Source organism: Puma concolor, chromosome A1 (genome assembly GCF_028749965.1).
Source record: "Puma concolor isolate L17-30 chromosome A1, mPumCon1.1.hap2, whole genome shotgun sequence".
NCBI lineage: Eukaryota > Metazoa > Chordata > Mammalia > Carnivora > Felidae > Puma > Puma concolor.
Window position 1 is genome coordinate 172,745,351 of NC_141667.1, and position 25,058 is coordinate 172,770,408.

Consider the following 25,058-nt stretch of genomic DNA (forward strand, 5'->3'; position numbering starts at 1 on the left):
AAGGAATACTAAAGGAACTTCCAAAGTGATCCCTTTAAATTGCTTTCCTTATGGTTAAAAAACCAAAGTTAAAAGCAAAACCTGTCAGTCTCCCATCTGAAGACCAGAGATTGCTCTTCTTTGAAGTCCCCAAATGTTTTCTGTGCGATTGTGGAGACTGTTTTGTTTGGCTAATTACCAGTCTGTCTCCACACAAAAAGGAGCAAGACTAGAAATGCTTTTAAATGCTTCTTTTATTTCATTGGTTGTACATTGGGTGAGTGAACTGAATATTACAACCAAAACATAGAGTTGATACAAATTAGACTCCTGTTTACACTGTAAGGTAATGAATGAGGGAATTCTTTAAGTGGTACAGAAAGATTTAGTAGAAATGTTACCAGTGGTATGGCTGAAAGAATATTTCGGTGAAGTGCTGTTATATCCTGAAAACCAAGAGTGAAATGTAGTTCCCATACAAGTGGTGAGTTCGTCTCTTAACTACAGTATTTGTTGAGTTGCTATCTTCGTGTCTTGGACATTGGTGATTTTATTTTTGTAATTAAACAAAGCATTTAAGATGTATTCATCATAGTCAGACTTCTGAATATAAACAAACTTTTGGCAAATAATATTTATACAGAAAAATAGTTTTAGATCCTCTCAAATCCCGGAATTATTCTATAAAATTACATTATAAATAAATAAAAAGCAAAATCTGTTGTACATATATTTGTACATCTATGCATTTGCCTTGCCTCCTCCTTATTGTAAATGGCATATTTATGACTCTTTGCATATTATAATCACAATTCTGGAAAATGGATATCATAGTAAAAATACAGTCTTCTATATTCATTTGGGGATACAGGTGATGTTTTTGATGCTGCATTATTAAAGGGCTGAAAATAGCTGTGTGCTAATAATTTTAAAAATCAAAATCATGAAACAAAAGAAAGAAAGACAATGTTACAACAATTAGTCTACAAAAATATTTCAGTGATTCCTGTAATTGACCTTTTAGTAACGCATACTATGTTTTCAATGAGTTTAAGTGAAATAACAAAGAAAAAAAAAGAAATGAAAAATGAAACAAGTTTGAATGTTTCAGGCAAGTTGTAGCATAACTACATTGTTATAGTTGAGAAAATTACAAATATCGATAATACATAAAGATGAAACTACCAAAGAAATACAAGTTAGATACGATACTTTCCCACAAATTAAAACAAATGCAACGATACAAGCACTATGTAAGATTACACTTAGAACGTGATTTTCTTTTGATGGGGTTATCAAATCTACAATAGAAAGAGAGTCATTAGACTTTGACCAACGTTAAGTAAAATGGCGGATTTCTTTTTGCTCAAACGAAAATGATATGGTTGGTGCATCCAGTTCTCAGAACAGGCAGTGATGCCAAAATTTAAAATATTTTACATTCAATCTCAAAAGTCAAAATACTTCAATCACTAATATGTTCACAAAGAAAATGGATGTTTTAAACAATTACACATAATATTCATTTATAACAGCTGTTTTGTTTTTTAAACAATAATTTAAAAACTATGTAGGTACTGTATAGGCTATGTGCAACATATAAAATGTGAAATATGAAATATTTGGTACGATAGTGCTTAAAATAAACTTTAAAACAAACTTTCTGAACAAAATTTAATTGTATCGCTATTACCTTGAAGATCAACCAAGTATTTAAAAAAGTAAACAACATTAAAATATGTTTCATCCATATATAGTATATATATGTATGTGTATATATAATATGTATGTACTTGTATTAAAGTTTTTTATACTTTTGAGACATAAAATATGCTTTAAGGTGAAAGAATTAAAAGAACTATTTTTTTTCCATGCTGTAGTCAGTTACAACCCTTTAATCCAACTTTTGAAATGCAAAACAGTAATGGATTTTTTAAAAAGTGAAGCTATCTACTTTTTGTTTACATAGTAATTTAGATTAAAGTCACAGTCAAATTTTCAGTGACTAAACTCAAACTTACTTAAATTAGAATATTATACAGATCTCCTCACCTACAGCTTCGTTGTTTGACTAGGTGTTTAGTTTAGAAGTTATTCTGTAACAGGCAACTGGATGGTGAGTTTGAAAAACTAATCCCTCCGATTAGACTGTTGGCATGGGCCTCTCATTCTGGTCAAGCTGGATGAAGTCTGGCAAAATCTAGGCACTTCTACAAAGTCTCTCTTATAAAACAACTTTAAAAATATACTTGTAAAATAATACCTTCAAGACTTTGTTTGGTGGGGTATGAAGCTCATACCGTGCAAAGTTTCTTTTTTCAATCTAGTTAATGTTATTCTAGAATCACATGATTCAATGCGGCATCTCCAGGCAAACCAAACAACCACACTTTGATGTGTCCCCCGTACTTGTGCTTGAACTTCCATTCAAATTTTAGACCTGCGGGACAGGCGTCCGTTTTACTTCACTTCCCACCTTTGCTGCAGCATTCATGTTGTGAAGAAGCGAAACATACTCTTTGATCCAGCGGGTAAATGAAATGACAGTAATTGGCGTTAGAACCTGCCCTCGGAATAGATTTTTTTTTTTTTTTTTTAACTAATGCTAATCGCTTATTGCTAACTTGGAAGTATTCTCAATCGAAATGAGTACATTGGTTGGACTTTCTGCATCAGCTATAGTTATGGAGATAAGACAATATTCCTAGGACAGAAACTATGTTTAGAAACCCTTGAAAAGTAAACTTTATTCTTTATGTCTTTAAACGTCACAGCTGGTCTCAGGTAGTTAACTATCTTAGGTTGGAATATACTAAGCATACCATATTTAATACTCATATATGATATAGCAGCACTAGCTTCTTACAGTTGTGGTCTGTCCAGAAGAACTAAATCTTTATTTAGCATGCAGTTTGTGGCAATTCTATTGAGGAGGAAACAGGATAGTATGTACAGTAACAATGTTTAGTTATTCTCAATGCGGATTCTTGGCATTCCATTCCGTTTCTGCTGATTATTTCAGAATTATCTGTTAAAGAAAAAGACAAGCATGCTTTAGACATCCTGCTGGGAGGGAACATAACGAGTTTCAGTTTTTTACTCTTTGAAAATAGGAATTTTCTTCAATTTCTCATTTTGATATATTGTGATCTTTTGATGCAATCGTCATCTTCAACGCTCCCCACCCTCCATGCTGAAAATTTTTATACTCAGGCGCTGCTGCTATGTGGCCGCTGTAAACAGCAGTGAGGCAAATGCACAGAATTTTATTTTCTGTAAAACTCTGATAGCGGATATGTGGGCATGCAGTGTGTTTAGACCCCTATCTCCTTTTTAGTCTTTGCCTCATATCTCTTTCTTGTATGTTCACATATTCATTCAATTAGTATTTGCTAAGGTGATCAGGGAGTCTAATCAGAGAATTCATTTGTACATGAAAAGTTGTGGGAAAAGTTTAAATATAAACATTTTTAAATGTATAACAAATTAAGTATTATCTATTATTTACGCGCATGTAAAATTCAGAGGTGTTTTCCCATCCAAAGTAATTTTGTTCCCAAGATATAATAACCAGTAGAGAATGTACGAACGTCCCAAATGAAAGAGAAAAAGGGACAATGTTCTAATAAAGCAGTTAAAGCATTCTTAATAAATCCAAAAGCACAGATAAAGCTAAACTATCAGATGCAAATCGTGGTCCCAGGAGTCTGATTTCCAAGCTCATTTCCAACTTCATACCTTTGCAAAAGACAGGGAGTTTGCCTTGGGTGACCCAGTCCTCTAAAGGTCAAGCATTTAAAAAGCCAAGCTTTTAACACGTTCTAACAAAAGTATTTATTCTTTGTGCAATACTTCAACCAAACTTTGTGCAATGAATGAAATATATATTTATCAAAGTGCTAAGAGTGTTTAGGAAAAAGCCAGTAAAAATTCTCTATGGCCAAGCTAATATTCCTGCACACTGGGATGCAACTCCCAATTAAAGCCTTACTTCTACAAGCATAATTTCTTATCCTATTATGTTAGAATTCACACGTGGATATTTTTTCCTTTTAAGTGGGTGCTCCTGCAGTTTACATAAAACAGTTTTAGTATATACGCAAATAGTACAAACTCAAATTAATTCCTCCCATGAAATAAACCATATCCTTTAATTTATTGGAACATACAGATGTGTGTGGAATTGATAAAAATAGAGGAAGAACTCATTTATATTAAATATTTATACTAAATATAAACTCAAAACTTCTCAGATACGTTCATTCTTTGTTTTGTTTTGTTTTTTTTTTTAAGTTCCTAGGAATTTAAAATTAACTGGGAAAAATAGCATTCCTTGTCTTGTATACTTATATACTGATGTCCTGGCACACTGATACACAAATAAAAATGAGATGTAATGATTTTATATGTAAATATTATCACAGTATCCTTGAAGAGCCCATTGCAAGTTGCTAATACCAAATTCAGCTGGTCGTATTGTAACTTCACTTTTGGATTTAGAGACTTGACTATTAAATAGAAATTATTCTATTTAATCCCTCAGCTTCAGTGCTGTCTATAAGGCTTCCAAATAAGAATGTGCCCCAGGACATCAAATCAGGTCCTTTTTCTCTTTATTCTTTTACTTCAGCAAGTCTCCCTAAAATATTTATGGGACAAAATTTTGCAATTTCTTAAACTGATACATAAATAATACATATTTTAGAATATATTTACATTCTTGCTTACTAAGTGACACTATATTGCCACATAGAGTGATATTCTGAACTGCCTGGAAAGGAAGGTATCCTACAGAAAGCCTAGCAAAGGGGAAATTTGTATGACAGAAATTAGTCGCAGCAACGCTTTGGACTTACATTTGACAAAGAGACATGTACAACCACTCGGGTTTAAAGGAATTGCAAATTAACCTTGAAGTTAACTGAGAGAGTTAACTGGACTCACCCAGCTTGCCTGGACCCTCCGCCTCAGTTTACCCAGGATTCGTTATATGGATAAAGACATAAACAAGAATGGCCGATGCTACTATCTGTCAGCTGTTACTGCCACCTGGCCTCTACACCGGGAAACTCTGGCCATGTCTTTGGCTAACTTGTGGACTATGGTATGTGGTATAAAAAAATGAATAACTCTTATGGCAGCCATGAGCTTCAAGAAGTCCAAGAGATTTGATTTTAGAAGAAAGCTTTGAGTGTTTCATTTTTTTGGATGGTAGCATTTTTCTTGAAAATGTAATTTGATTATTACTTTTTCTCCCCCCCTGAGAAATACAGCTTGCTGGTACAATCTGAATTAAGTGTACTCTGGGGTGAAATACAGTCTGGAGATGCAGACAGGAGTCCAGATGAGGAACAGTTACCAACTGAGTGCCTCTGATACAGCTACCGCCCATTTGACTGCTGCTTCTGATGGTATAGGATGTGGGACACGACAGGCCATGGGGCCCACGGAGGGGACAGAACAAGTTCCAGCTGGAGGGAGACCCCTGGAGGGAAGAGAAGAGCCAAGTGTGTGTGTGTGTGGGGGGGGGAGGGAGTATAGAGGGTAGGGTGTAGGGAAGCCATTTGGAAGTAAAGAGGACTCTTCTGTCTAGTTTGAAATCTGGTTTTTCTTTAGTCAGATTATATTTTTAATTCACAGCAAAGAAACATAATTTTAAAATAAAGACAAATAGGTACATTTTGTATGCTTCCCTGCTGCCTCTTCTCAGAGATTTTCTTACTAATTCTATATGGACATATAAAATTTGTTCTACACAAAAAGACTTCTTCAATCTCCGTTGTAATTTTAATGGCCAGCAGGATCAAAACCTTCCGTGGGTGTCTGAATATTTCAATTTAGGTACAAAATGTGCATTCTTAAAAGAACAGATTTATACGTGGCCCTGAAACATGGGCTATGAATCGGATTTTGACAAGTCCTAATCCTCAGCCTGTCCATTTTAAAGAGCAGTTAATTAAATCACAGTTCACCAAAGTGACCTCGATAGACTGGCTGTCAGTGGCACCCTTCTTGTCCTGCACTTGCCCAAACTGAGACTGATCTCCAAAGTTCCTTCCTCAACCTCCTGTGTTTTCTTGGAAGGGGCAATCGAAAATTCCCCTGGCCCCTGGGTCTGCCAGAATATATATATATATATATATATATATATATATATATATATATATATATGTCAGAGAGCTGGCTACCACACTGGATTCCCCAGAAATCTCCTCTCTGAAACATCATTGTTGTTTTGGTGTAATTTGAATAGATGCCTCCTTGATTTTCTGGGAGGCTCTGAGCGATTTTTACCGGAGCCCTAAGAGCTAGGTCAGTATTGCCAGTCGTATTTTGCAAACACACAGGAAAAGCAGCACAAACGGTTTTAACCGGCTTGCACGACGTACAAAGTGCTTGTGCAAACCAGCATGAGTTAGAGTTGTTGGCTCATTCTGTCTGCTGGCACGGGAGTCCCTTCCAGGGTATAGTGACAGTCTGCGATGACTGGGGAAAACAGTGATTCCAAAGGACATGTCTATACCTCTCATGGGGCCGGTGGAGATCAGTGCTCAGAAGAAGCCCTGTGGGAGCCTGGGAACCAGGGAAAGGCGGGGCCGTGGGCTAGAGTCTAGAGCAAACAGCATGGAGCCCTGTGTTGGAGGCAGCAGTGACTGTCCGCAGGAGCCATGTGGGGAGAAATTGCTGAGGGACCCTGGGGCTGCTTGGTCCTTGCCGGGGGAGGGGGTGGGGCGGCAACCACATCCTACCCAGGGCTCCTCCCGGTGGCTGTTGCACATGTGTCTGCTCACAGCAGTGGAAGCCCCTCCTCCCAGTCACAGGTCCACTGCTTCAGCCTCAGGGGACCCCAGTATGGTATGTGATGGGAAAGAAATCAAATACACTGAACAGGATGTACTTCTGTTCATCTCTCTGATAGACCAGTCTCTCAAATTTAAGTCTTTTCTCATAAAAGGAGAATCATGATGAAGAAGGGTCTAAAATAAGATTTTAGCCAATCTTGTATGGTAAATCAATATTTTGAACTTTTAAAAGTATTATTTTTAATTCCTTTTTCCACTAAAGGAGAACACACAAAAATGAGACTAGCTGATGTCCACAATATTGGGCAATTTAAAACATCTTAAAACTATTTTTAAAATAAAGACCCACACGATCTCAAATTATGAGGTCAGGGATAACTCTTTGGTGGACCCTCTAGTTGTAACAAGAGTATCAGTGATGCAAAAAATATTACTTGGCTGCAGTGGAGTCTACTTTTTAATTAGCATTTCCTTCAGGTGGTCAGATTTGAGAATCTGATGATTCTGCTTAATCCATATCCTTAAATTATTCCCATATGAACCCAGTATACAATTAGTCTAATACATATTTGCTGAAGACAAAGCATGAATGGCCCCAAAGAATATCAAATGGGTTGTTTTCTCCTCAAATGTGTTATGAGCAGCCATTTAATAATCTCTGCATCCTCCGGGAAGTGCGTATACCATTTGCTTCATAGTGCAACAGCAGTCAAATTTATTAAAAAGAAGACAGGGTCCCTGCATATTAAGCTGACTGACTGCGGGGCCCAGGCAGAAAATGCACATGAGTGAGTGGGTCAGGTAGGGAGTGTGGCAGATGGGAGGGCCCGTGCCTGGAAGGAATGGCGGAGCAGCTAGTCAGCTCCAGCCAATGGCTACCTGCAGAAACCTGGGCTCCACATTGCTTGGCCTTTCTGTTTTCCAAAAGAGGATGGGAATTCAGCAACTACTTGACATTATAGAAAACAACTCTGTGGGTCAAATATATCTTTGGGCTGAATGCTGGTTTGTGCCTTACTTACTGGGAGGAGAGATCCATTAAGCCTGGATTGCTAGCTTCCTGAGCCAGGTAACAGTCAATGCTGTAGGCAACACTGGGGAGTTAATCCTGCAACTTGCAGACATTTGACTTTCACCCAAAGGAATAGGGTACTTGACCAACAGGCACCCTCTAAGAAAAAAATACTGTCCCTCCCTTTACTGATTCACCGGATAGGAAATATCCACATTGCCTTCTCTCTTCCAAGATGATGTTAGATTTTGACTGAGCCAACCATATGCTCTTACCCTTGGTGGACACTTGAAAAACAGCTGGCCAGAGTAAGAAATGCACTTGGTTGAAAGCAAAATAGTCCATGCAGAGGCTGAAACACTGAACTTGAGTGCATCGGCATCATCCACTCAACCGCTGAACTAACTAGCCCTGGTTAGCTAGTTAGCCAAAGAAGAGAGATCAGCATAGGATTTCTCCAGGCTTCAGAGGCACCAAGTACTAACACTTTCTGAGTTTCCTGCCTCGTGATGGATAGCCAGGAACTGAACATATGAATACCCTAGGTTACAGTGAGCTTCCAGATGACTTCCAGAAATATTCATACTTGTTATATAAATGTGTTCATGACAAAGATTCACGGGATGCCAGATGAATTATCTTTCAAAATGTTAGCTCAATATTAAAGTCAGTAAGAACTCTTACTGCTTGGCTTAATTGATACGAAAAACATTTCAATGAAAAGACCAACTGTTCCTACGGATCCAAACCACAAAATAATTAGAAGAGAAGAACAATGTTTTACTTAAATCTTCCTGTGAATAGCCATCCAACAGTGTCTTTGTAGTGTTGAGTTTGATGATGTAGATAAAATATGCCTCATACAATGTTTGTATGGTTTTGCTGAAATCTGAAGGAATCTCAGTGGATCTGAATACTAGCATGGGATCTCTAATGCACATTTCTGAGCAAGGCTGTTGCATTAACTGGGTCCACAGCAAAGTTTTTAAGAATGAGGCCATGTTTCATTCATCTTTATATCTCTAGTGTCTAGGGAGGCACGTATTAACTGTTGGGTGCACGGAGCGCTTAAAAAGTATTTACTGAGGACACGATCCCACAAAGCTGCCATCAGTAGCATACCAACAGACCACTCACAAGTGCGATATAGTAATGGGGGCAGGAAAAGAACCCTTTGTGCAATATATATCTCTGCAGTCTTTCAGGGAAATTCAGGATTAGGGAATATTCGAGAAAAATAAACCATTCCCCTACTCCCTGTTATATATCGATAAGGGAAAAATATTCCAGGCTGGGGAAGAATCACTCACAAAGACGGAAACAAGGTGGATAAAAAAAAGAGCCACTTGAAGAAAACTTCTAGACTTGGTTGATTCCTTAGACAATCTGTTTCATGGTTACAAGGCCCTGTTTCCTTGGAAGGTAATTTTTAAAAGGATGTTTCGCTATCTTTTTAAACAGAACTTATTATTAATTAAAAAACTGAAAACCGAATGGCATTTCCTGCAACTATGGCCAAGCTAGGGAAGCTTGCTTGTTGCTCACCAGGCTAATATTTTTTTTCTTTATTTACGGGGTTTTTTTTTTCTTTCTATTCTGTCATGCATGTTCCTCTTCACTACTATCTACTGGCATCCCTCCCTCCTTCAGTCTGTCTACTGTTTAATATTCTCTCGGTCTTTTCTCTAGTACTTCTCATGTCAGTCACGACTGTCTGAAATTCCCTAATTTTGTCTGAGAGGCCAAACTTGTGAAGTATTTTGGTTGAGGCGAAATGTACAAAGGCAGAGGCCCATGGGTCCATTTTTGGCTGCAAACTCATTCTGTACTTAATCACAGAATGGATTACTAAAGTCAAAAGCAAAATGTCTTTGGTCTCAGTGACCATAACCTTATCAGAGCAGTTCTAATGATACGGGTTAATAAATGAACATTTGTAAGCACTCTGGCCTATTTCAAGACTATTTGTAAACTTGAACCACACAGACAATTCAAAGATAATTAGTGGTAGATGAAAACACACTTTGGAAAATAGTCCCAGTCATCATTTGGGGGAATAGTATTCTGAGAGAAGGCAACATCTTGTGCCACATTTGACTTGATTTCAAAATGGGCTTGCATGTATGTAGGAAGGCTAGGCACACGTGCGGGTTGCGGAAGAAAGTTCTCAAATATGGCAATGAGTTTCACACTCAAAAAGAGCAACCCAAGGCAGCCGGAATGCCCACAGTATTTAGCAGACCGTGAAGAGTAGTTTAGTCAGATGATTGTTTTGTCCTCTGTTCTTCACAGAAAGTTTACATTCAAAGTTCTAATTCCTTTGTTTTCAATGACATATCATTTTGCTGAGGACTCATTTCTAAAATTTTCTATCCTATAATATTTGAACAGAAAGATTCTTCAGATATACTTTCTAATACATAAAAATTGATCATTTAAAAATATTAATAATTGAGGTTTTGCATGAAAGTCAATAACCCTGGTCTCACTGAAGATTACTGACCAGGGTCCACACTGACAATTTGTATTATCTGGATTTATATGGATAAAATACATACATGGAAGTTCTTGATTTGAGTAAGACTGCACTTCTCACATGATTCCATGTCACATGTGGAAAAATCTAGATTCTTGTAAGTATGGGGTGAGGCTCTGCTCATGATCCCCTTATCTATCCCACACCTAGCCTCAACCAATCCAAGTCCCTTGAGGGGATTCTGAGGATCATTTCTGTTGGTTTTACAGTGAGATAGGAATCTAGCCCTCGTGTCGCCTAAAAATCCATAGATCATCCAAGGATGACTCTTTCTCCTGTAGGATGTAAATGAGAAAGAAGGAAAAGGCCTATGAGAGACTTTCTTTCCTCATGCTTCCCTGTAATGCTACAGAAGTGTTCAGGGGTGTTGGGTGCTCGTTCTGGAAGAGAGGAGCCATAACACCATGTTTGCTCTGCAAATGCCAGAGGAAGTCAAGACAAAACGAAAACGAAACCAGACCCTAGACTGGAAGGGCCACACGACAGCCAGGAAAAAAAAAAGAAGTGGGTGGATCAGGCCGTGGCAACCAAGGAAAATGGGAAGGAGGGTGGATGCATGCATCTGGTGGTCGGGTAGGGACAAGTCCCAGGTTTTCTCTTCCTATTCATGCCTGACACTTCTGTCTTCCACACTGTACATTGCATCCCTACCCTACCGACCTTCCCCAGCAAACATCCTAGTCAAGGAATTCACCGTGGGTGATGGTTCCTCTACTCCCAGAGGATAGAGAAAGTGAAGGACTTTTCTATCACACAGCTGTCTGGGGCTTTGAGTTAGGCATATGCTTTTGGCATCTCTCTTGAGTCTCAAAGATACAGAAATGTCCATGCACATGGTATTTGGCCTGTCCCATGCTGTTAGTACAGTATTATCCTTGAGCAATGTCATGAGCTAAGTAAACTATGATAGGCCAACCTGGAGACCTTACCATCAAGTTCCTCACTGTCTCTATGGGAAAATTATTTGAGTTTCAAACCAAGTGACAAAGGGAATTTTGAACAAACACTTTTAAAATCAAGGACTTTTTGGGGCGCCTGGGTGGCGCAGTCGGTTAAGCGTCCGACTTCAGCCAGGTCACGATCTCGAGGTCCGGGAGTTCGAGCCCCGCGTCAGGCTCTGGGCTGATGGCTCTGGGCTGATGGCTCTGGGCTGATGGCTCGGAGCCTGGAGCCTGTTTCCGATTCTGTGTCTCCCTCTCTCTCTGCCCCTCCCCCGTTCATGCTCTGTCTCTCTCTGTCCCAAAAATAAATAAACGTTGAAAAAAAAAAATAAAATAAAATAAAATAAAATCAAGGACTTTTTATATACGAAAGAAGGCTAAATTCCTCTACTATATCAGACACAGTATACAAGATTGGTACCACACTATTTGAGAAAATATTCTGGGGTGCCTGGGTGGCTCAGTTGGTTAAGCTTCCAACTCTTGATTTCGGCTCAGCTCATGATCTCACAGTTCGTGGGTTTGAGCCCCACGTCAGGCTCTGCCCTGACAGTGCAGAGCCTGCTTGGTATTCTCTCTCTCTCTCCCCCTCTCTCTCTCTGCCCGTCCCCCACTTGCACATGTGCGTGCTCTCTCTCTCTCTCAAAATAAATGAACTTAAAAAAATATTCTAAAACATTATAGGAAAAAATTAGAAAATATTTTTCTAAATATGACATTTCATATTTAGAATATTTTCAGTGAGATGTATAGCAAGTGAGGCTACCAGGGATGAAATAGGCTGCCAACCTCGGAGGCTATTTCACGGAAGGTGACCCCTGGACATGAAGGTGGAATCCAAGAAAACTTTTTTTATGCCTTTAAAAATCAGTTTATGCAGCAATGGAAAAGAGATTTCCAGAGCAGTCATTTATACCTGCTCTTTTCAATATGGGGTTTTGCTTCCAGTAATAAATTGAAGATTTGGGCCAAGAAAAAAATCACAGAAACAAGATCCTGTTGGATTCAACATAAAGTCCTCAATCCTGCTCAATACCCTGCTTTTATATCCACCTCCATTATGTTGGACTTAGAATCCCGAGCACATTTTGGCTGTGGTGTTCATTTTAACAGTGGAGCAGAATGTATAATCCAGCCTGCTAAGAACTGGCTTTTAGGACACTTAAAGGCGGAAAAGTAACCAAATGCTAAGATTCGGTAAAAGGAATGGTAAGATTAATGTTGCATGCAAGCCATGAAATGTGTCTCGTACTCATCTTGCACATTTCTGGAATTGGTGGGATGACCCTGCCATCTAACAAAATTTCCAGCAAAATTAGTATTTTTTTTCCTATTTTAGTTCTTTGCCTGTGTGTCTGCATATGTGAGTCAGAGAGAGAGAGAGAGAGAGAGAGAGAGAGAGAGAGAGAGAGAGAGAGAAGAGAAGGTGGTGAACAAAACTACTTAGTTGTGTGTAAAATCATGGCGCAAAGGAAAAATCAGAGTCCTGGACTGGAATTTCAGGAGGTTTATCTGTGCCATCAGCAAGCTTCGTGACCTTCTGAGCCTGGCTTTCTCACTCTGCTTGCACATAGTTGGTACCTCTGCAGGCTTGTGGGTAGCTAAACCAGGTTACCATCTGTCTTCCCTAATAACTCCCAGGGGGAGTCAAAATACCAAAAATGGAGACCGAAAAAAGAAAATATATGAAGAAAGCTCCTCTATATTCTCTTTTATTTCTTTATGGCTGTCCTCTGTCAAAACTCAGTGGCTAGAACCATTCTTTGAGCATTTCTACTTTTTGAGATGATCCTTATTATATGAGAAGTGCTTGGACTGTCACTGTTTGCATGTGGGTTTACTGCCTGGCACCCTCATTAGGTAAGATTCATGAGAACAGGGACTGTTTTGTTCAATACTGTATTCCCAGGAGTGCCTGGATGGCTCTGTCGGTTAAGCGGCTGACTCTTGATTTTGGCTCGGGGCCTGGTCTCATGGTTCGTGAGTCTGAGCCCCACATCGGGCTCTGCACTGACAGTGTGGAGCCTGCTTGGATTCTCTCTCTGCTCCTCCCTGCCTCTCTCTCTTTCAAAATAAATAAATGAACTTTGAAAATTTTTTGTAAATGCTGTATTCCCAGAAATGTCAATTTTACATGAAACATACTAGGTTCTTAGTAAATGTCTGTTGAGAAAAGGTATGAAGGTGCATTGCCACCGAGTGAACACTGGGCTGTTGTTACGGCCTCACATCTCAGCATAGACCCCGCTTCCAGCGAGGATGGCTCACTGAGGACAAATCTGCTTGTGTACGCAGCTGCCTGCTTTACGAAAACAGAACTCTTAAAAGACAACACAGCCACAAAAAATAATTTGTCAGGTAAAAATAACTTTATGCGATGGACCTAATAAAAGTACAATCACATGTCTTCTTTCCAATCCTAATCCCTGCTTGGTTGGAGAAATGTCTATTCAGATCCTTTTTCCAATTCAGAAAATTGTGGCAAATAGGCATAGGTTAAAATTTGCCATGTTGACCATTTTTAAATGTACAGTTCAATGGTGTAAGGACACTCACTGCTGAGCAACCATCAGCACCATCCATCTTCAGGCCTCTTCATCATTCCAAAATGGAACTCTATGCCCATTAAAGAATAACTCCTTACACCCCCTTTCCCCCCAATACTTATTTCCTTCTTCCTTTTTCCCTCTCTTCTCCCCATTTTTGGCTTTAAAATGGGACCCCTGGCTCTCTGTTTCATACCTGAATTGTCATCAGCTTCCTAGACTCACTTTCTAATTCAGCTCCCCGGCTTGCTTACAACCAGACATCCTCCTAGTGGCTCCTTTGAGTTGCCTCCTCCAAGCCACCCCAAATGTTTATTCCCAAGTAGTGATGTTCAATTCACCTGAGACAGGTGTGAAGGTAAGGTTCTATGGAGACTGGGAAGAAAAACAGTGTCTCTCCTTTTAAATTATCGTTGTTTAGGAGTGCCCGGGGGTTAAGCGTCCAACTCTTGATTTGGGCTCAGGTCATGATCTCACGGTTTGTGGGTTTCAGCTCCACGTTGGGCTCTGTGCTGATGGTGCCGAGCCTGCTTGGGATTCTCAACCCTGTCCCTCTCTCTCTCTCTGCCCCTCCCCTGCTTGTGCTCTTTCTCTTGCTCTCAAAATAAATAAACTTAAAAAAATCTTAAAGTTATCATTGTTTGAAAAATTAAAAAAATGAAAAGCCCTGGATGAGAGGACTCCTCTTGGTAGACTCTTTCCAGCCAGAAGTTATTTGCCAGTTTACCATCCTGGTAAGGGTGAAATGGTGACCTTGTCCATCTGCTTTCTAGCTGTTGTTTTCTGGACTAAAATTTGAATTTCCTTATGGTTTCATCAACCAACAGTATTTTCAGACTATTTCTGATACTGAGCTTGGATTTCAAGAGGTTTGTTTCTATTAGAACTTCCTTCTTAAATGGTTACAACTTTAAAAACTAATAGTTAAACTCAATAGTTAGACGTTTTAAAGGGAACCATATAAAGAGATTCATCCCAATCCTACATTGACCATAAACTGCAATCTCATTCTATGGTGGAGACCCAAGAGAACAGGATTTGGAGGCCAGTAAACCTGAATTCTAAAACTGTCCAGCCACTTCCTACCTGCTTGAATCTTAAACAATTTATTCTTTAATTTTTGCTCTCCTCTGGAAAATGGATAAGACACTTCACAGAGTTCTGTTGAATAGTAAATAAAACAATGTATAGTAAGTATCTGGTTTTGTTAAGTGTTGGTTCCCTTTTCTTAAAAGGGAAGGGAATAAATAAAATTTCGTTTCAGCTTCCATTTAAAATGGACATTCAAATAATAATATTGTGCATTTAAGTATTATATGATCTGTATTGCACTCCATCTATGTTGTTAATAAACCTGATTTTGATGATTTTAAGATACTAAAAATGTCAAATATAGTTACTCTCCTTTCTATATTTGTGTATCCTGACCTGTCACTGACAACTAAATAAATATAAGCTGGATTTCTCTGTTTATTCATGAAAGTCTTGACTGTCACTCATATTGATCATTTTTCAAACTAAAATCTTTGATTATAAAAGCATCAAGAGTCATCAGTGTATGATGATCAGCGTCCACTGTAGTAGAAAGTTAACATCCAATGACAGGCAGGATTCTTTTGAGTTAGATCCCGTCCAAGCCCGCTCTAGGCCCGTTCGATGTGTTATACGGGCAAGTGATTCAACACTTATCATTCTTAGTGTTCCTCATTTCTACAGTGTGGATCAAACATTGTCCCTAACTCATGAGTTGTGTGGATCAGATCATGTATTTAATGAGTGCCTAGTGGTAGGAAGCACGTGCGACCACTGTTATTTGGTAATATTTCACCTAAGTTAGCTTCCTAGGCCAGGCCACAAAACATGGATACTTTGACAAGGTATAGACAGCATTTACTAATAATTTGTGTATCGCTCTGCTTAGAGCAAACCACGATTTATGGACACTTCTGCACACCAGTCTCGTCTAACACACGTCCGTGCTTCTGTCTTCAAACCTTCACCTGTCCTGTCCTGGGGTCCCCTATATACCTGTCCTGTCCTGAGCCCCACATACACCTGTCTTTTCCTGGGCCTCACATACACCGCAGACAGGGGACTTATGTTATGACCTTATGTTAAAAAAAAAAAAAAAAAAAAAAAAAAGCAACACTTAAACACCTTTTTTTTTTCCAAGGCAAAGGAGTACAATGGGGTTTTCTTCTCGTTCTTGACATATTCCTTAGCTTTCCCTTTTTAAACCTCTCTCCTTGTTCCAGGCCATCCTTCACATTGCAAGGGCCAGAGAAGAGCAAAGAAAAGGTGAACAATAGGAATAGATTCAAGCAATTCCTTTTCTCCCGAATTCTCATAACTAAGGTGGTTCTCTGGCCCTTTCAAACATTTCAGTGTAACAATGACAAATGTTGAAAGAATGACTCATGCAAGAGCTATGAAATTATTATTGGAAAATATATTTGGAGAAAAAGAAGGAATCAAATTTAACATCCCTGGGTATCTTTTTGATTCCTCAAAAACTTTTCTAAGTTCTAAGAAGGAAGCAAAGCTATTGATTGTTCAAAAACAAATGTGTAGCTCACATATTCTTGCTGCGTTGTGGTTTGACAGTGGGGTAAGTGCAGTGTTAGGAGGGAAGTTTCGAACCCTCATGTAACCTTGAGCAAGTCACTTAACCATTCTAGGTCTTTCTCACTGCGCAATGGAAAGTTAGGGGCTTGGAAAAGTTCTGAATCTGGTTTTGCCACTTGACCGATGATCTCGGACAAGCCTCTCAGCTTCTTGAAACTAGTTTCCTCATTTGCATACTGGGGATAAGACTAGTCCCTTACAGGGCCATTTTGGGTTTTAATAATTCATACACAAGGCTTATTAGCACAACGTCTGGCTCTTGGAAAGTCCTCCATAAAGGAGAGCTGTTGAGTTGTCTGTGTGTTTTCTCTGCGCTCTCTACTTTGTGGCCACGGGAATGATCAGTTAAAGCACGTTCTCAGGAAGGCAGTGTGGTGAGAGAGAAAAAGCAGTACTCTCAGAAGGACACAGATAATTGGGTGCCAGCCCTGGCTCTGTCAATATCTGTGTGACTTGGATAAGTTGTCCTGCTCACCTGGGCTCCTGTTCCAATTTGTAACTTGCATTTTAGTTTCCTTTTTTATATTACTGTGGGAGTATGGCAGGACTGCAGTAAATTTCTCTTACGGTGTACTGTCTTTCATGACTGTGAAGAGTTGATGCAGGTCTGCAGTCAGACCTGCAATGCCTGATGTAACCATGACTATGGAAAAATGGGTGACATTTACAACGACCAGCTTAATGACGCTGCTTCCAGACTGTGGTGAACAGTGAAGAGTGTCTGTATTTGATGACAGGAAGCTCATCAACATAAACTCTGAGGATCTTTGAAAACGCCAGAGTGAAGGCAATGATAGAAAGAATAATATGATTTGATCACTGAAAGTGAAACAGACCAAAAGCTCCAGCAGATTAGATTCTAAATGCTACACTTTTTCATGAACCAATGTCAGAGAATAGTGGTCAACAAACTGGTCCTTCATAGTACAAATACAAGTGAAGATGTGTCAACAAGAACTGTTCTTATGTGAGTCATTGGAGAGATGTCTTAGAGAAGGCTGGTGTGGCAGGGAGGAGGAAGTTGGTGAAATCCAGACACTATAGAAGCGGAAGAAGACCCTTGGGAGGCCAAAGGATCAAAACGCGCCTTTGAACTTTCCTGATTCTTAATTATCCCTCCCCATATTTCCTCTTTTCTCTCCATCCCAAGTTCATCTTTTCATTGATGAGGTAGCTTCCTCCCCAGTGAACCTGCCCTCAGCCTGTCCCAGCTAGTTCCCCCCCACTCACTTGTGGTAGATTAGCGTTTCCTAGTCTCTGATTTAACACATCACTGCCCTGCTCCCATCCTGCCCTCCTAAGCCCTCCGTAACTAATCCCTTCTCACCTCCACAACTGAACTTTCTGGCCCTGCCCAAACGCACCCTCTCCTCTTTCTCCCACTCACTATGGCCTAGAGCTCTTCGTTTTGCCCATGTGAGCCAGGGTCCACCCGCCTCCTTTAGATCTGATAAAGTAATAGCTGTTCCATCTGCCTCTGTTGTAGGATAAAGTCCAGGACTGATTTTAAAACTCTTGTGTGAACCACATAGGCTACTGAGGAAGAATGCGGGGCAAAGGGGGAGGCATAGACTTCAGGGTCAGATGGACTTGGGGTCAAATGCAGGCTCTACTACTGATGGCACATGTGGCCAATCTAAGCCTTGATTTCACCACATGTAAAAGAAGAATAGGACCCGTCTGACAGGGTTAAATATGAGGACACACGTAAAGCAGAATGGTGGTACGTTCATATGGGTTGTCCCCTTTCCCCCTCACCCCATGCCCATCTCTGCCCCTTATGCTTCACAGTGGTCGTTATCTGTCAAATTCCTACACACCCCTCAAGACCTACTCCCCAGCCCCTTTAGGGCTGAGGCCCTGCCACGGAGCTTACCTCCCATATAGTAACGTTTGAGTATCCGACTATTTTGTTTGCTGGCATTCTCCCATTGCTCCGTGTTTCTCTGACTGGGCAGTAAACTCCTGATATCTAGCCCCTGTCCACAGTGGCAGCCTCCAGAATGATCAGCAGACTCAGCCAGGTCTGACCTTGGAGTCGTCACCCCCAGCGATGTGGCCCAGAGGGAATGCTAGCAGGGGCTGAGAGGCCAGACCAACTGGCAACTGTCTGTGACACGTGGTGGCGTCAGATCCAGTAAGTGAAGGAACAGTCGGGTCAGCTGGCTGTCCCTCCCCCCTCATCAGGAAGCGGTGGGGATGTCTCCTCTCCATCTGCCCACACAGAAAGGCTGCCAATGCCCCAAACATGCTGGTAAGAAGTGCAGGAAGGCGGGCGGCAGCGGTAGAACTTGGGGAGCTAAATGCCTATAAATCAAAATTGTACTCTGTTCCTAGCAACTTTTATTAAGAATGAGACCCCATTCATCTTTCAGCCCTTGAAAATGGATTTGAATTCCTGCGTGGTAGCTAGTCTCTTTCCGTGCAGGTCTACAGCTGAAATAAACACACATACAGGATGAACAGTACATTCACTCTGCTCAAAAGCGGAAACCTCAAATTAGGAAAGTTGAGCATGATTTTATTACCATCAACAGAAGCCAAAATACTACTGGGAAAAGAACTTCTCAATCTAAAAAGATTCCCCCCAAATTCCATCAAAATGCAAAAGAGGATGGGATTTGAGTCATAATAAGTAGGACAATCCACCAGGCAGTAAAGTCCCACATAAGGACCCTTGACATTTTCTCTTCAGCTGCACAAAATTGGAGCTGATATGTCTTTAGGTGCTCCATAGAAAAGAATTCTACCCAAGTTTCTCACCATGAGGTGTAAATTATTCATGAAAAATGAAAATGCACTAGATTACGACACTTACATAACTTAGCCTTTCCTTTGAGAATCTGCAGACACATTTATGAACTGAACCTCAGGGTCGTTTGGCCTGCAAAGCAGCTGCCTCTGAGGCAGAAAGCTAAAAGATCTATTGTCTTCTTATTTTCTGATTTCTTGAAGAGCAAAAACAATCTGCTTCTGTACGGTTCTCCTAGATCCAAGACCCACCCCTCCTCCAAAAGTGTTCTGACCCGGATCGTTCCCTCTGGATCCTGATGCCTGAGCTGCACTGCGCCATGGAATTTACACTTAAATTGTCAAGCAGCTTTAGCCAATAGCGTTAACTGAATGCAAGTCCTGCAGTTTCAAACATTTAGCTTTTTTTTTTTTTACTTAGAGCTATAGCAGGCTCCAATCTACCCCCCCCCCCCCCACGCTTATTCACTGCTGCCTCTTTCCACAAAATATTTAATATGGCAGTTCTGCCTCATTTGAAGCAACCTGATCCATTACTGAAACGGAACCCCCTTCTATTGTTAGGACATGAGCAAAACGTGCAAGGTGGCTAAGGAGCTTTAGCGGTGGGAAGTTAAATGCTGAGATGGATGTTCTCCACCTGAGTACTATTCACAAGGGCTTGATTTTGACACTTGCCCTCTGTGCCTCTCTGGAGCACAACATAGTTGGGTCCCAGCTGCTTTCTACAGTCTGTTCCCAGGAATGAGCAAATGGTGAGAAAGGAATTCGAGCATCCATACTTGGAGGCCAGTTACCACCGTGTGTTTTGGCAGAGGGTCTCCCAGGAACCCACTTCCCCCACACCAATGCTTTACAGAACCAAGATTTTTCTTGTGGGGGAAAAAAAAACAGGCTCCAAATGGGTCAAATGGTGAATAGTGGGGAGTGTTTAATGCCTCCTACGTTTATCTGAATATAGTCCTGGCAGATGGCTTTGCATAATAGATGTTTTATAAAACTCTTTGAGATGAGAGTTTAAGTAAAACATGACCTTACCTTTCTAGATTTCTTCATTAGTACAGGCTAACTTACATATCCAAAAATCTTTGTACAAATAGCTTTGAGGTTGTGTTCACATTTATTTGTGAGAAGTAAAATTTGATGCTTTTAATCTTTATTCTTCCCGCTCAAGTAATTTGTAGCAGGCCAGATAAAGCATACTATTATGAATCTAGTTGCATGTAATTTTTTTTTGGTACGATATTATTGAAGTTGATTATCAGATACAGTAAATTTATAACTGGCATGTATAGAAAATGGGATTTTTCTGACTTAGATATGTTCTCATAAATAGAGAATTATATGTGTATATTACTAATTTTCAATAAACTCTTCCTAAGGTCAACTTTTTGTTAAATGGATTTAATCTTTGGAGGAGTGTTTAGAAGATGTGACAAGACTTTGAGGTCATAATTTTAAACCTGAATCATCACTTTTTGTAGATATGACTGAGAGATTTTTAACATATTGCCAGAAATATAATTTGTTTTCCCTAGCTTTAAAGGTACTGGTTGGGGGGTGGGCACCTGGGTGGCTCAGTCATGATCTCACTCTTGACTTTGGCTCAGGTCATGATCTCACAGTTCAGTGGGTTTGAGCCCTGCATCGGGCTCTGTGCTGAAAGTGCAGACCCTGCTTGGGATTCTCTCTCTTCCTCTCTCTGCCCTTTCCCCCTCTCTGAAAATAAGTAAATAAACTTAAAAAAAAAAAAAGTTAACTGGTGGGGTGCTCTATAAAAAGCTTCCTAATATCCAAGTTCAAGAACTTTTTCTTCCTAGCACAGGCTCATTTCCCAGAATGAATTAGATGGATAATCGCCCTCACTGCCCATGTAGCTCTCACTGTGGAAACATGGGCGGTGTGTATTCACTCCAAATCTGGAGGGGCTCTTTCTTTTGAGCAAAGGCTTGGGAGGTCTTTGAGCTTCTGTGGCTCTGAAGTCTCATTTAGGAAGAAGTGGAAAGGCACATGTTAGGAGTAAGCACGCTGGAGACATGGGACCAGTGAGTCCACTCAACTGCTGTCCCTGAAGGGACTGAATTCAGGTCCTACGGGAGTGACTTCCTGTGGCTAATCTTTCACCTCAGCCCGAATTTCTTTTTGTGCCATAAGATCTTAATATTTGGATGCGTTTGCCATGGGATGAGTTTTTATGTTTCTCTTTGGTTAAAAGTAACTCTCCCCATGTATGTGGCAAAGGCAAGACAAAGTATGCCACTTGCCAGTGGCCACCGTCTCAGTTAAAACCTTTCAATGGTCTCCATAGACTCTCCGGCCTCAAATCTATCTGTTCACTCTCCCCAGACTTCTGTTCTGTCAACTATCCTGTTTAAAGACCTCTATTGGCCAAATCAGGCAAAACCCTTTGCCTTGGTCCTGTATGGTCAGAATCAAACCCAACTGCAGTCACCACCACCCCTCCCACCGGAAACTAAGGCTCTGACCAATCAGATTGCCTCCTCCCCGGAAACTGAGGCTCTGGCCAATCAGATTGTTAGGTCTTGGCCTCACCTTTTACACGCCCCCTGCCTGCCTGTGCGGGTGTGCGCTTGCCTTCCTTCTCTCCAGCGATGCTCCGAGGAGCGTGCAGGTAGAGTCCTTTCAGAACTCAGAGGCTAGAAAAAGCACTTCTAGCTGCCGGGATGAAGGGAAAGACTGTCAGTATAAACTGTATTTTAACTGGGTCTTCAAGGATGTTATTAGGTAAACTGAATGAACTCTGTATATAAATGAACTAAAACTTGAAGTGTATTTGTTCGGAAACTGTTTTCTCCCCTCTTGAAACAGAATGTAGGTTTGAAATAAAACATAGCAAAGCAATGACAGCATAGAGTCCTATAATAATTCAAGTTATAAGAATTTCAATCTGTACTCTTGTTAAATGAAATTTCTTGCAATATGAAAAAAAACTAGGCAATCCATATACTAAGCTGTATACCTCTACGTCTTTTAATGTGTACTCTGAGATCAAATATTTCCCAATATAGGCATCTATAGATTGATACATTCTATCTGTTGGGCTGAAACAGACCGCTTTATATGGTATTTTCATTTTCATGTCTGACCTTCCTTGTTACCAGGCCATTTGTTAGTTGATGGGCAGAAGTAAGAGTCAAGTCTGGGCAAGGGTTTCACCCAAAAGAAGCCCGTGAGCCTGCTTCACTAGGACTAAGGACGAATTCTTTTTGACTTTTTATCTTCTTACTTCTTATCTTACGTGTATAAATCCTGTTTGTAATTTTCACTCGACTCACTGTTATAATATTATGCAGAATATTCATATGTGGTTATATATTGCAATAGTGGATATCAGCTGTATGGTTTCCAAACACGACCTGGCAATTACATAACTAGCTCAAAGCTCAAGTTCAGGCCATCTCCCACCCCCCACCCCCACCCCCCACCCCCACCCCCCTTAGGATTCACCATAATTTGAGCTGCACAAGCAAGGCTTCTTCATTTCCTCCTATAGCAACAGAGTGTGTTGCTATTGGGTCTCACTTGAAAGATAGTTTTATTTGGGGAGGGAACTGACTTTTGTGTATTTATAATTATGAGAAAGGTGGTGTAGCACGGTGGTTAAGAGCAAGGCTTCTAGAGTCAGATTGCCCGGGGTTCAGTTCCAGCAAGACCCTTCATTCGCTGTTGAACTTTGGCTAAGGTAGTTAGTTAACCTCTGTTTCAGTCTTACCATCTGTGAAACAGAGATGCCCAAAGCTGTGCTCATAAGACTGTGATTAAGGCTTACATGAGTATATCTATACATACGTTCCCTCTCTCATATAATATAAAATATATGGCATGATATATAATGTAACATATATGAGAGAGAAACCATTTAGAATAGTATCTTGTGCAAAATAAGTAGTTGGTAAATAATAATCTTATTAGGTAATGATTATGTAATGTAATTTCTATAGTAAGGCCCAAAGACCTTAGCTGAAAGAGGAAATAGCTGCTAATAAATTTGTTCATTGCATCTTTGTTTATAAAGCTATGCCCAGAGTCAAACAACCAAAAGGATTATTTTATATTTCCCCCCAAATATTTGGATTTTGTCTTCACTGCATTTCAAACTACAAGGCTAAGTTCATTGAAAACTTTCATTGCTGGCCCCTTGATTCAGCCCTGAGAACATAATTTCGAGGTTTGTACCTGTTCATCTTGGCTCACCACGGGCTCACGTGTAAAGGAAGCCTGGACCAAAGGGTCTGTCGTGGGATGTTTTGGTCTATCTTTCTTCTATGAATGACTTGTCTCTAATTACAAATGCCTGTGAGGTTTGAACTGTTTGAACTGCCGGTATAAATTGATCAAATGCACTGAAAGACTGTCAAAACCCTAGCGCATTTTTTGTTAAAGACAGATCACTCCATGAAGGAAAAAGAAGGCAAGATGCTTATTGTGCCCTGAACTCTGAAATCGTTAGCACTACTTGCCATTCCGCTAGTGTCTAGCTTCATACATCCGATACTTTGGGTCCAGCATAGCAGCGAAGGGACCACAGGTTTTCTGGATCTTAGGGCTGAAAGGGACTTTGGGGTGATCTAATGCTGGGCTCCCTCTCCCAACTGAGGAAACTGAGACTTACTATGTTTAAAGGACACATCATTCACATGGATATGATTCCATTTGAGTTTAAAGGGTGAGATTAACAAGACAATGACTTGTCATTTAACGGCCATCAGCATCCTCTGAATTCTGAATTGTGGGGCACTGGAAGACATTCCAAGTTCTTGTTTGGCTGCTTCACTCTTTGAAACTTGTTGAAAATACGTAAAAAATATTCTATCTGAAAAATTTATATTTACGACTATTTCTTTTTCTGTGGTTTTCTTGAGCAAGCTGACCTTCCTGAAGAGCTGCTAAAGGATTTCTCTTCATCACTGAAGTGGAGCCCAGCAACTAGTATATCTGATAAACTGTAAGACACAGATTTAGGATTCTCGAAGCTACTGTCAGGTACTCCTTTAATAATATCTCTTTAAATGTAGCTGGAGTTAAACTTGTCAGTTCCCTTGCCAATCACAGTCTGCTGTAAAATGATATATCTTAGCCTTTGCATATCCCATGCTTCCTACCCCTGCCACCCTCCCACGTACAGAAACCCACACACGTGTGTGCAATCTCTCAAAGTTTTTCCCAGGAAAGGGAGCCAAAAAAAAAAAAATCACCAGGCTGGAAAAAATATTTATGATATGTGATTAAGTATTTACCATATGAATGGAACTTATGCCCAAACTCCACAGTGTTTCTTTATCTTGACTTCCTTTCCATTCTTAGGAAAGATCTCTCAGCATTAGAAGCACTTAGCTTGGGGTGCCCGAGTGGCTCAGTCGGTTGGTTAAGCATCCGACTTCAGGTCATGATCTCACTGTTGGTGGGTTCAAGCCCTGCGTCTGGCTCTGTGCTGACAGCTCCGACGGAGCCTGGATCCTGCTTCGGATTCTGTGTCTCCCTCTGTCTCTGCCCCTCCCCAACTTGCTCTACGTCTCTCAAAAATAAGTAAAATGTTAAAAAAAATAAAAACCCAAGTGCTTAACTTGCCATAAAGTATAGTAAAATTCCATCATAATGAATGCCAGTATATGATACTTCAAACTTGTTTGTTTAGGAGAGGACTTTCTCACAAAAATTCTGTCAACAACCACAAAAACATGGTTCAAGAAGGCAGGACTCAGACCTAAATATCCAAACATCCAGCTTCCTTATTACGAACGAGCAAATGAAAGGGAACCTAGTTATAGCTGTGAACCTAGTTATAGCAGGGATGAAAATTGTCTCTCCCTCTTCCAGGCCATCCTTTTCTTCTGAATCTTCTTC

The 25,058-nt window shown here is 40.3% G+C and overlaps 1 protein-coding gene and 1 long non-coding RNA gene across 9 annotated transcripts in view; one reads left to right on the plus strand and one right to left on the minus strand.

Moving 5' to 3' along the window:
* Positions 1-215: 215 nt before the first annotated feature.
* MBNL2 (muscleblind like splicing regulator 2) overlaps positions 216-25,058 on the minus strand; it is a 159,030-nt gene continuing 134,187 nt past the window's right edge. For all 8 annotated transcript variants that reach the window (XM_086709259.1, XM_086709265.1, XM_025924569.2 and 5 more), the window contains one exon: positions 216-3,007. In XM_086709259.1, the coding sequence (XP_086565385.1) occupies positions 2,880-3,007 (128 nt within the window). In that variant the 3' untranslated portion in view covers positions 216-2,879. The remainder of the gene's footprint in view (positions 3,008-25,058) is intronic.
* The window catches only part of LOC147584654 (uncharacterized), a 100,495-nt gene continuing 99,209 nt past the window's right edge, over positions 23,773-25,058 (plus strand). The window contains exon 1 of the long non-coding RNA XR_015252207.1: positions 23,773-24,197. This is a non-coding gene — a long non-coding RNA (uncharacterized LOC147584654). The remainder of the gene's footprint in view (positions 24,198-25,058) is intronic.